This window comes from Chenopodium album, chromosome 22 (assembly GCF_948465745.1).
Source record: "Chenopodium album chromosome 22, dcCheAlbu1.1, whole genome shotgun sequence".
NCBI lineage: Eukaryota > Viridiplantae > Streptophyta > Magnoliopsida > Caryophyllales > Amaranthaceae > Chenopodium > Chenopodium album.
The window spans coordinates 37,770,491-37,783,724 of NC_137855.1; the positions used below are offsets into that span (position 1 = coordinate 37,770,491).

General features: G+C 34.1%; 1 protein-coding gene across 10 annotated transcripts; it reads right to left on the bottom strand.

Annotated features, from left to right (window-relative positions):
* Nucleotides 1–952: 952 nt before the first annotated feature.
* On the bottom strand, nucleotides 953–12,317 carry LOC145606303 (uncharacterized). 10 transcript variants are annotated; one of them, XM_081662327.1, is made up of 13 exons: nucleotides 11,994–12,317; nucleotides 11,724–11,796; nucleotides 11,319–11,374; nucleotides 10,975–11,012; nucleotides 8,642–8,808; nucleotides 6,115–7,237; nucleotides 4,906–5,056; nucleotides 4,297–4,347; nucleotides 4,116–4,190; nucleotides 3,338–4,021; nucleotides 3,112–3,252; nucleotides 2,688–2,762; nucleotides 953–2,607 (listed from the first exon to the last, which is right to left on the bottom strand). In XM_081662327.1, the coding sequence occupies exons 7-13, from the start codon at nucleotides 5,035–5,037 to the stop codon at nucleotides 1,135–1,137; spliced, it is 2,631 nt and encodes an 876-aa protein (XP_081518453.1). In that variant the 5' UTR covers nucleotides 5,038–5,056; nucleotides 6,115–7,237; nucleotides 8,642–8,808; nucleotides 10,975–11,012; nucleotides 11,319–11,374; nucleotides 11,724–11,796; nucleotides 11,994–12,317; the 3' UTR covers nucleotides 953–1,134. The 10 variants fall into 10 exon arrangements, with proteins under 10 accessions (XP_081518453.1, XP_081518451.1, XP_081518452.1 ...); XM_081662325.1 differs by having other exon boundaries at nucleotides 11,724–11,799; XM_081662326.1 differs by having other exon boundaries at nucleotides 11,724–11,805.
* Between the last annotated feature and the right edge of the window lie 917 nt (nucleotides 12,318–13,234).

Here is a 13,234-nt window from a genome sequence, read left to right on the forward strand (position 1 = left end):
TCCAACACATATTAAGGGTGTGCCACAATATTTTGGCAAAACGAAATCAATTACTCGTATATAACAGAGGAAGCAAGTAAAATAAAATGATGCTCTCAAAAAAACAAAAAAAAAAAAAAAAGTAAAATAAAATGAACTTACAATGAATTTCAGCAAAATATACAACGCATACTCATGTTAACGATGAGTTAACAAAGAAGCAAGTGTTATGTAATAGGCGGTAATTAGTTTGATTTGTGTAGAAGTGCGGAACAAAATCATGAAAGATAATATTTTAGAAAGCGATAAAGAAGATAAACAAAAACACACAAGGATTTACATAGTTCGGTCAACTTGACCTACTCCACGGTGGGGGATTTTGAGAGCTTTTCTTCACTATAATGGAGGAAATTACAAAGCTTACAAAGGATGAGGAGTTTTCTATGGGGGGTTATTAAACTCTAGTGAAACTTTCTCGATAGAGACTAGGTTCACCATACAAACTAGAGAAGTGTACAATTAGGGCCTGTTCTCATTGACTGAACTCAGCTGAGCTGAGCTGAACTGAACTCAGCTGAACTGAACTGAAATGAATATTTTATAAGAGAAGGAAATTAGGAGCTGAACTGAATTGAGCTGAATTTCAACATAAGAGAACAGACCCTTAATACATGCATGTCACATGTAATATATATGTAATACATAATTACATATTCACAAAAGTCAACACCTATAAAGTAGGTTAGCCATCATGACATGCAAGACTAAATTATAGGCTTCATCATGACCTAAAATCATCATGACATGCAAGACTAGACTATAGGCATTATTACATGCATGAACTTAAATTCCACAAATATCTCCTAGCCATACACTTGTCAGCGTCACTATTTCCTCTTCAAACTTTACGTAATTGATCCCAATTACAAGTAGCACATTAACAGCAAGTAATATAAAATGAATACACAATGAATTTCAGCAAAAATAAATTCCAGATTAGATATACTGGAATAGATGATGATACAAATCAGCATACAGATATCAGTTAGCAAAATGTAACAAAAGATCAACAGATTACTTCTGCTAAGATTAGCAGCTACGTACTACAGTTAAAAGGACTAGTATCTGAACGACTGAACATGCAACATCCGAAAGTCATAGCTTTTTACCTTCAGTTTTGAAGGCTAACTTATTAGATGCTAGCTTCCGGGCAACAATCCTTTCAAGCTTACTGATCCGATCTTCAAGCTGTGATCCTACCACTTTGAAAGGGTCCAAATCGCCATTTTCCTTTTCACCGTCACTGTCCTCATCAGCAATAACAATCACAGGACCATCACAAGAACCATTCACCAACTTTTCATTTATGTTGGCTGCCTTTCCTTGACCCTTAGCAGCATCAATTTCTGTTTCACCTCGAGGTTGAGCACCTTCTGAATGCTTACTGCTCTTGCCTGCGTTTATACAACTAATGTCTTCATGAATCATCTCACGTTGATCAATATCAGCGATTAGTGTATTTGTTGCCTGAGATGGTATATTCTCATTAACATCATCATGGCTTATTTCAAGGTTAGTGTTTTTGTCACAATATGGGACGATTTCCATATGCATCTCTGCAGCACTATCTACACTTCTGTTACTGCTCATTTTAACACATTTCTCCCTGCATTTATTCACTTGTTCCATTTGCAAATCCAACGCCATTATAGCCTTCTCAAAAGCAATCCCTAAACTTGAAGATGGCACGATCTCATTATTGTCAGCAATGCTTTTGTTAAGACTATAGTTGTTTTCAGATGACGGGATATCTTCAATGTACAACTTCTCAACACTGTCTACAAAACTTGAATCCTCCATAACATTGCAGCATGATGAGAGTAAACAAGGAAGAAACCTCTCGCCGTTTTCCTCCACACTCCCATTCAAAATCTGGGGCAGTTTGCTCTTTCCTTTCATCTTACTCTGAGATGTTAAGCTCTCAGAATGAGTGTTGCATGAGTGTGTTAAACATGGGGGAGCTTGCAAGTTCTCTTCCGTCATTTGAGCTAAATTCTTGGACAGTTTAAATTCTGCATCCTTAAGCACACACCTAGAAAGCAGGCAAATAAAGCATGTAGAAGCTGAACAAGGAGTTTCCATGCCATTATGCTCTGAACACTCATTAGATGTTGTGACAGTCACTTCATTTAAAGGAGACGGCATTTTATCTCCTCTTTCACCCACTGGCTCTGTCACCATTGCATAATCAGCAGCCACTGGGGTAGGAACCTCCTCTGCCAATGATATGTATCCATCATCTCCATTCTCGGCATCCTCATATTGCCCTTCCGCCTCAGTAGGCTTCTGACGGCATGAGTTCTGCTCACTGTTATCAGTCACTGACTGTGAAGAGCATCCAACTCCTGCAATCTTGGAAACAACAGGAATCTTATAAGCCTGTGCCAACGCATTTGGCACTCCACCCTGGAGCCTTTTTCTTTTAGCCTTTTTGACTATGAGCGATTCAGGATACATAGCCGATATCTTCCTCCTTTTACGGTTTTTTCTTTTGTATACGTCATTACTACATCCTAAAATTGCTTCCTCTTCCTTTGACTGTAGGGATTCAAAATCTTGGTTTAAACCCTGCATGCATTGAACAATTTTACATATCCTTCTAGATCACTAAACTTCCAAAGTATTCTTAATGAAGTCAAAATACTAACCTCTTCAACAAATGATGTGCCATCCATATTCCTGGCCTCCCGAGGATGATTCTTACCATAATCAACATCTATGAACTGAAAAAATCCGTTGATCACACGAGATTAGCTTGTCATTCAAAACAATGATGACATTTTAATACACAAAAGGTATTCATTATACATAATATTAGTTCCTCAAATACTTGTTCATATGATCTTATGTTAGTGATGAAACTATTTCTTCATATAATCAAAGAGTAATGTTATTAAAAGATTAAGGCGTAATGACTATACAAATAATTAAATGATTTCAGTTTCTTATGTACCCATATATCCAACATAAAAGGCAGCACAAACTATATCAGAGCTTATAAGTATGCAGTGAAACTCACAAAGAACATAGCTCAATTTACATAGACAAGTCATGTGTTGTGCTCACACTTACCCCTAATTTTCCAAAATCTCCCTGCTCAGCCAGCATATCCTCATCCACAGCTTTCATCATCTCTGTTTTTGTCCACACTTTTATTCTCGGCCATATGCTCCACATTACTGGATTACGATCCAATCGATCAAGGTAAAAAATCTGCATGTCTCATTATACCATATTAGCCATTGTATGACACCAAACATCAACGATTATTGGATACAGTACTAATGACATGACTTACAGCTAGGAAAATACTGCATCCTCCAAATCCTTTAGCATATCCATTTGCAGTAAACTTCTTTCTAAATCTGCAGCAACTGTCAAAAAACTTCTCCAACACCAACCCACACCAATCATAGTTCTTCGCTTGCACTGCACAAGTCAATGCAGGAACCAAATCTGATTCTAATTGGTGAGATTGTGTTGGACAAAGCACCAAATGCAATGCGAGAATTAAGAAAACAGTCTTGAACTCTGCTTCCTGCTCTTCTCCCCAACTCCCCTTTGCTCTTTCAATCAAGGCGCTAGTTACAGGTATTCTCTTATGTTTTATAACTTTCTCACTTGTTTTCAACCTTGCCTCGTATTCAACCCCAAAATTCTTCTCAATGTCTCTGACTTTGCGTTTTATCTCCTCATCCCTCACCCTCCTAGGAACAACCTTATCGCCTTTTGGGATGCCAAGGATCCAACTAACTTGATCCTTGGTTAGTTTGTATTTACATCCATTAGCAGCTCTAAAAAGCTCTTTCATTGGATCAATTTGAATCATCAACCAATAGCAAAGATCCTTTGAAAGACCCTTGTCTTCTAGATATAGCAACCCTTCAAACCCCATTTCCCTCACCCACTTTTTTCTCCTGTCATCGAGGGACTGACATATCTTACCAAAGCGTTCAACATAACAGCTAATTCTTGGTTGATTCTGATACAGAAGAAAAAACAGACGATAAGTATTCAAATTATATCAAAGATTCTTTTTCAACAATAAGAGTATAAAAATTAACGTTTTCACTTGCCCTATTCCCACAATTCTTTGGCACTTCACCGGCGTTCTTGACTTGATCACCTCTGCTAATACTGTTTTGGTGCATCTAACCATCAAAATATTAATCTCAACTTAATATTTTTGATCAAACCACAAACATATTATGAGTAGTATACAACATTCATCAACACAACAAGTCCGATGATTAACACCTTATTCAAACAAGGCTCCAGCTTTCGCCGCTTCCCTTTACCATTGCTAATCTACAAATCGATACAATAATGACATTAGCACTCTTAAAATTAAAAAAGTAAAACTTCACCATTACCATCAAAGTGATCAACCACATACTCCTCTTTGACTTTCTAGCTACGAGAATATACAATCATATGCTTCTATCAGAAGATCTCTACCAAATCAAATTTATTTTAAGGGAGTTGATTTAAAGCACGGGAATTTAATAAAGGTCTTCAATATTCACAGCTTTAGCTCGCTCTGACCATACAGATGGTATACGAAAGGAAAACAGTTAAATGTTACCGAAAATACTTCCATTCTCCATTCACAGCTTTAGCTCGCTCTGATCATACAGAGAAGCATATGAAAGGAAAACAGTTAAACATTACCAAAAATACTTCCATTCTCCATTCACAGCTTACAGAGAGGCATACGAAAGGAAAATAGTTAAACATTACCAAAAAAAAAACTTCCATTCTCCATTCACAATCACATAGCAATATATGAGCAACTATGAAAAGAATTAACATACATTATCCATAAACATTTCATCATAACAAATCACACACTTGACACTTTATTACCTCATTCTCAGAATGAACATTGGTTTCCTCTTGGAAATCAAACTCTTCCAGTGTTCTTGCTCTCTTTTCATTAACAACTCTTTTAATTCCCACGCTTTGCCACAGCCCACAACTCCTAAGACTACTCTCCATTAATTTATCAGAATTCAATCTGCACGAAACAGCTGACATAAGTTCTTCTTGATAGCATAACAATATTACATGAAAGATCTTCTCATTAATACTTCATATATGATTAGTGGAAGAGTTTGATTATTGCATGAATTAAGAAACAAAAGAAATAAATGATCAATCATATTATACAAGAATCTACATTACACTTCCCTCCATTTACCATAAGTGGTCTCAAGGTAAAAAGCTTCTTGTCACATGCTCCTTAATGTTTGCGACACTCACCAGGTTCGTAATACTTGCAACACTTTTTATATTGACGTCGGATCACTATTATTCTAGTGTTTAAATACCAATAAGACAACAACACTTGCATAAAATCTTTATGTCCTTTTCAAACAACCCCAATTGCTTTATTCTTCATTGTTTGTCATTTTCAATGACCCCACTTGCAAACATTCTCTACCAATTTCTCTTACTCGTTCCCATTAAGGGCATTAACTACACATGTACATTATTCATTCATTCATTTCCAAGTAAAAACCATAACCCTTCCTAAAATATGTGCAACATTGTAAAATCAAGTGTTACAAGCATTTAGAAACGAAGGGAGTATTGGTCTAATAATACCAAAGTCGAGTACTATTAATAAATTGTTTTTTAACCACCTTAAATTCACATATCAAATTCTCACCAAAAAAAAAATTCACATATCAAAACATGTTTAAACTTATTTTAGTTGTAAATTGAACTTAGGTAATGAATTTATTGCCCCCAATATAAGTGAACACAGGCGATACGCTATATATACTCATCATTAGATAAATTTTAGAATAAAGACTGAATCTTTACAAAAATACTTTTAAAAAAAATGAAGATAGAATGCTTAGATTGAAGAACAGCAAAACAAGGTCGATTTTTACTTTTCCTTTTTTTTTTTTCTTTTGAAAAATCTGATCAAAAGAACATCAAATTTTTAACACATTTAACCTCCTTCAGGAATTCAGGTAATCCACGCTCTAATTAGGCTAATAAAATAAGTGAAGTATTAAAGAAAAGGGAGCAGGGAGCTGATCTGAGTAGTGAGTAGTATGTTACCTTTGGTTTTAATGGTGGTTTAATTACAATTTTGTAATTGCACATTTGCACGGGTTGCTCAGAGGCCGTGCATGGTGGTTGTTCAGGCGGCGGAGGGTGCGGTGGCCGTGTGATAAACAGGGGACAGAATGGGAAGAAGATTTGATAGTTGAGAGTGTTTTTTTTTTGGTCTAAATTGTACTGGTAATAAATATTTTTAGCAATCGTCAAACACGGAAAGTCCTCCCTTTATAGTGGTATAATAAATACCATACATGCCGTCAAAAAAAAAAAAAAAATACCATACATGTATTACTCCCTCTTCCTTTTTTTTTTTTTCCAAAAGAAATTATCTTTGATAGTTTTTTAAGACTAGTTGTGCCATCGCGTGCGATGCGCGCGATAGCCCAATAAACTAATATTAAGAATCGGTAATATAGTGGTGTAAGTGAATGTGTAATAATACTTATTGTTGTATTTATCGTTAAGGAGTAGAAACGATTATTATTGTTTTGTTAAATAATTATGATTTGATGTTTGTGAAAAATGCAAGAATAATTAAGCATTTTGTAATTAAGCATAGAATATATTATTCATATTAATATTTTTCAAAGTATATTAATATTTTTCAAAGTACCTCACCTTTTTAAAAATTACTCACCCCTAAAGTATTTAGTTATCCTTATAGAATTTATTAAACCCTAGAAATCATAAAAAATTACCCACCTTAAAGTAGTTTTCTCACCCCCTAAATGTCATAATAGTTTGCCTACATCTAAAAATCATATACAAATTACCCTAAAATGATTTGTTCACCCAACAAAGAATTTTCTCACTCCTAAAAATCATATTCAAATTACATTTCCCTTAAATAGTTTGCTCACCTCCGTATAGTTTGCTCATGCCTAAATAATTTGCTCACCTTTTAAAAATTGTATACATATCGACGGCTGCATCTTGAACAACATATTCTTTATGGAAATAAAAGCTACCTTTGATTAATTATAAAAAGCACTATCCTCTTTTACACACATCACAACTCATCTTGCTTAATTGGTTCTGATCTCACATCTAAGATCGAGCAACATTCGTATGGTCGGTATCCTTCACTGGCTTCAAATCCTTGACTAACATGATTATCAACCTGCAACATCAAATAAAATAAACAAATATAGGAAAACTTCAATACAATACTTACATGCAAATCCTAGACAATCCAAACTCAAACAGAAGAACAAAAAATAGATACACAAAATACAACCATATCCTCTACAAGCAAATCCTACAAGGCACATGTGATATATACAACACCCACAATTGATTTTACAACAGAAATCCATCATACATACTAATCACTCCACAGTGTGTAAACATACAACGATGATACGATTAATAAACAAGCAATTCAACAAAAACAGAAAGGGGAAAACATTCAACAATGTCGAAGTAATCTAAAAAAAAGGGAAAATTAATTAAATTGTCTAAGATAATAATTATATCAAATTTTAGGGTATGGTATTGACTGTACTGAGTAACAAAGAGTTATAGAGCTCAAGTAAAAGAGTAGTGTACTAATTAGAGTAAAATTAGATCAGACGATATCAGAAAAATTCAGATCGGACCTTAAAAAAATTCAGACAAGATCTACTTGTTTCAGGTGAAGAGAACAAGTCCTTCATTTCATATACCATATTTTTCCCTCTATTTCCTTCCTCCATAGCATCTAAGTCTCTTCAACAATTAAACACTTAGAATGGTATCTTGGTCTCTTAAATTGTTTCTCCCACTTTTTTTTTTTTTTTTTTTCTAATGCCTTTAAAAATTATAGGTCAAATTTGTTCCCATATCACTCATTCATTCCTTTATAAGCCCATGGCCCCTTACTCTTTCTCTTACTCTTTTTCTTTATTTCTAATCCATTTTATCCATATTCTATCCTATTAAAGACATTGATAATTATAAATTACACTTGCTCCCTTTTCCCCAAGCCTTCTCCCCCACCCACCCACCCTCCCTCTTTCTCCCCATCCCCCTTTATTTTTCTCAGCTTCTTGCCTCTCTATCTCTTTCTCTCCCGGGCCTTCCCTCTCTATCTCTTCCCCAACCCTCTCTCTCTTTCTCGTAGCCCCACTTTCCCTTATTCTTCTATTTCTATCTCTTTTAACCCTTATTGCTCTTTCGTGGCCTTGTTTCTCACTCTCTTTATTTCACTTGCTCTTTCTCCCAACTCCTCTTTCTTGCTATCTCTCTCTCTTCTTTCGGCTCCTCACTCCTAGCCTTTTTTTTCTCACCCTCTATCTCTCTCCCTACCCCTTTTTCTTTCTATTTACCCCTTTCTTCTCACGGTGTGCCCCTCCTCTTCTCTCCTAGCCTGCCCTTTATTCCCTTTTTCACCTCTCCCTCTCCCCCCTCTCTCTCCTTTTTATCTTCCACTCCCCCGCCCCCCTTCTACCTTACAGTTGATTATTTTGTTCTAAATATATTTTCTAGTAAAATCCAAATTATAAACCAACAAAATATTTTTCTACATAATAGAGAAATTATTGACCTTAAAACACACAATCAGCTTTTTTGTTGCTGAACCGTGATCAAATGGGACATCTTCTGCTGCTTACCCATCATAAGAGCTTCGTAGTGGATGGCCATTTCCTTGTAAGGCAAATCAGGGGCAGTTGAGACAGAAAATCTTCCAACTTGATGAGCTGAGTCTAGGACCTGTAGGAAAAAGAGACAACCCCATTCTTTTTAAAATATATAGTGAACATTTCATAATCACACATGAATAGAGCTTAAGATAGAATAATAGTTGAAGAATCCGATGCATGGTTCAAAAATGTGGTTTTGTTCGTGATATCGGTAACGATCGCGTGTTGCGGTAACAGAAATGATGCGGTTGTCGCGGAACAGGTTGCGGATGTTGTGACCAAATTTAATTTTGTAGTTTCGATATTTTTTTCATAATCTTACTCATAAATTTTGAAAAATAATATATTTTAAAACATTTTAATAGTCAATTATAATTATTATTAATTCCAATGAGAACAAATGACATCAGAAAAGACAGTTCTCAATGCAAAGAATGCAATTGAAATTGATCTTAAGCTTCTAAATTTTCATTAATTGCAATTCATTAAGGTCCAAAACACCAATGCGTATGAAAGCCAAAACAAAACGAAATTATGACACAAAACCCACAACAGAATCCCAAAATTATAATTACAATTTTACAACCTTAATATTAGTCCATATTCAAAGATTAAATGCCACACAAAACTAAATTATACAACACTATCCAATACAATCTTCCAAATCTATCATATTTTAAACTTGTAAAACCTCACTCAAAGGGACCTACTGAAGTTTAGTTTCTGTAAGAATTCACACACACTCAATCTGTCTATCACCATACTATTAAAAAGAAAGTCAATCTAAAGAACCTCAAGTTCCAAGCTCAAAATAAAAATAACACGATCAAATGATCAAACTAATTGTCCCACCAAGCTAAGATAAATGCAACACAAAAGAACCTCAAGTTTCTCTGAGCGACACAAAGGTTAAATCCATTTCACTTTAAAATGTGATGTGTCCTGCTTTTCACAGTATTTTCAGTGACTAAGATGCACACAACCTTACCCTATTCACTATCCAGCCATATCTTTTATTTTGGATTAATAGTTGGACAAGGAATAGAAACCACTGGTACAATAGCAAAAACAAGGCAGTCATCTTTTACAAATGCAGATGAACTATGCAAAACAACACTGTGGACTGAAAGGAAGCAGATGGAGAGGGCAATTCGCCAAATACTTGATCAATTATGAATATGACTAACCAATAACACTCAATAAAAACAAGACCTCAGGAGATTTATCGTCGTATTCAAGAACTTTGAACCTGATGTTTGTGACTTTAATTTATTGACTCAAGATTGACCAAAATTGATGCTTTAACAAAAATACAAAAAACAAAATTCCCAAAGACTAATACAACAACTGTTATCATAAGTCAGTCAACTAATCTTAATCAATATAATTTATTAATGATTAAATTAATCTTACACTTCCTTCTGCCAAATTGCACCACAAATAGCCAAACCCAAGTGAAATCTAATCACAAAAACTTCATTGCAACCTACAAGCATCCATTTTAACAGCAATTGTCTCTAATTAATCGGAAAAGCCGAGTTTTAAACTTTACATCACTGAATGTTCAAAGGTTAATTCTACCAACACACTGCCCCAAAACCAACACATCCAACATGGACCAACAAGCATTACATTAGTTCATAAACGAAATCACAACATCAGTTCTAACAGAACAACTAATGACAAATAACACAACCCCCACCTCATAAATATCCCAAATACAAATTTCAGAACTAAATTTAAAAACCCAGAATTCCCATCAACTAATCTCATTAAAATCATATCAAATAACACAACCAAAAGACAATAATAATGATATGAACAGAACCCAACAAGCAAAATTCCTCAAATTTTGAACAAACAAGCGTAGATCTACAAAAGTTACATTTAAAAAAAAAAAAAAAAACAGAAAAAATTTAAAAGTAGGGAAAAGAAAAGACCCGAAGACCAGCACAAGAAGAACGATTACTGTTCTCCCTTCTTAGCCCTTCTCTCTTAATGAGAATAAGAAAGAGCTAAGTGAGACTTAGAGTGCAAGTATAGATTAATTGCTACAACTAAACCAACAATAACCCAATTACCCAAGTGAACCAAACAATAGAAAGAGCCATAAATATGTCATATTCAAACCAAAAATTCATGATTAACTATTATTGGAAAAAAAAAATATTTAATAGCCACCTTCAAATGAGTCAAATCAATATTGTAAGCAATGAAAGAGTTGAGCATGAAGTACCTCGTCTAGATTAGAACAGGTAGGAGATGTTCATGTTCCTAAAATGTAAAGAGAGTTCATTAACAAATCGTCTTAAGTAACAATGCCAATAGTTGTAGCACACATCAGCACATTATTAGCGGCAATAATAGCTTCAACCTTGAAAGGGTCATATAACATCGAGGTAATTTAAAGCAGCGAAAATCAAAAGCCTAAAACTAAAAGATTTTTTTTAAAAAAAAAAAAAATTGAAACATATAGAAGCAGGGATCTATTAGCACTCATTATAGAAAGCAAAATACATTAAATCATTGACTCATATATTAAACAAGATAAATACATTATTAAACATGCAGTAAACATACCTAATTAATCTTTTTTTTCTCAGCCTTTTTCTTTTTGACAGGGAGTTCTTCAAATGCTGCTTACATACAGACAACATATAATGGAATTATACCTTCAATAATAAATCAAATAGAAAGAAAAAAAAGCAGATTAATTGGGCAAAACAGAATCGAAATTGACGAAATAATTTAACATATAGTAATGAGAAATTGACGAAATAATTTAACATATAGTAATGAGAAATTGACAAAACCCAAAACATTCGTACCTATCATACCAACACTAACAAAAAATTTGATGGAAATTAAGAGAGCCCCGGTAAATTAAGGAAACTAAGAAAACCCCAAAAATTGATGGAAAACTAAGAAAACCCTGATGAATTATCAGGATATGAGAGAAAAAGAGAAGAAATTTGACAATCGTACCGGTAATTTTCCAATAGGAGAAAGGTCAAGCTGTAATTCTTCCAATTATTCTCATTCTTGAGCCATAGTTTTGCTGCTGTTACTCCATGTTTGAAAAACAATCAAATTGAGTATTGATTTAGAGATAGTCAAATTGTGTAGTTTCCGTAATCTGACGTTCTATCATACCAACACTAAAAGCAATAGAAAATAGTTTTAGAGCTTGATTTGCTTGTTACAAAAGAAACCAAGAAAAAATAAAAAAGAACTCAAATTTAGGAGAGTAAATACCTGAAGAGATTGAATTGCTTTAGGGCTCGTTTATCCCATATCAATATCATTGTAATCGCCGTCCGCCATTGAAGATTGTTTAAGCTTTGCTTTCGTAAACGCAAAAGCCCTAAAATTAGTCGGGGAGAAGAGAGTATCATTGTAAGGAGAATCAAGTTGATAGTAGTCAAAGAAGAAAACGAAAACATGTATGGTTGTGAGGAAATTCGGGAGATCGGCTGGCTCAGCATTCAAAAAAGACCAATAAAGCAGGATAAAAGGGGGAAAAAGAGACTGAGGGACGACCATGAGTGTGGGTTTTTTAATTTTATTTTATTTTATTTTTTTTATTTATAAAGCAAAGGGACATAAAAGTATTTTAATAAAGGCACAAGGGTAAAAGCGTCATTACACTATTAATTTCAAATAGTAACATATGTTGTGGCTTTTGAAGGGTTATAGAAAAAGTATTTTAATAAAGGCACAAGGGTAAAAGCGTCATTACACTATTAATTTCAAATAGTAACATATGTTGTGGCTTTTGAAGGGTTGTAGATTCATAAATTATAAGGAAAAAAAAGATAGAGGAAATCAATAATTCTATGTCACATAAATCAAATATTACTCCCTCCCTTCCCGAAAGAACAACTCATTTGGCCTAATTTTAGTCCAAAAAAGAATGACTCATTTGCATTCAAACACTCACCAATTTGCAACAATATTTGTGCAAAATTAGTTTCCCCATATAAAAATTTGATTTTCCATGTCTCTCTATTTTTTTACAAACCCCATATAAATTTATCTTTTCAATATACTTTTACATCTTTTTATTTAACTTTCTTAATACCCGCGTAATCAACCCAAATGGGTCGTTCTTTCGGAGACGGAGGGAGTAGAATTTTTTTTATTGGAAGTATATAAATATTTAAATAGATGGGATAGTAGCATAGAAATTGTGTATGTATGTATTAGGAAAATGTGTAAAATATTAATTAAAGGACAACACCTAAAATGACAAAGTTAACCCTTTTTCAAAAATGGAGCAAGTAAATCATGTCCAGTGTCCAGATCAACCAAAGTTTAAATACTTTGGGGAAACTCACTCATACAAATTTGCTCTGAATCAACACCGATATCCCACCTTGAAATTGAGCTATTGACCTATTGTGTTGCCTACTCGTCTAAACATTGTCAAATTTTATAAATAAATCAAATATTGAAATCATACGGTATACAACATCAAACACTATTTATTAGACCCA

Coding starts and splice junctions, on each gene's coding strand:
- LOC145606303 (XM_081662327.1), bottom strand. CDS start 5,037: ATGGAGAGTAGTCTTAGGAGTTGTGGGCTGTGGCAAAGCGTGGGAATT. Junction 3,253..3,337: donor GATGCAGTATTTTCCTAGCT/GTAAGTCATGTC, acceptor TGAGACATGCAG/ATTTTTTACCTTGATCGATT. Junction 2,763..3,111: donor GAGATTTTGGAAAATTAGGG/GTAAGTGTGAGC, acceptor GGATTTTTTCAG/TTCATAGATGTTGATTATGG.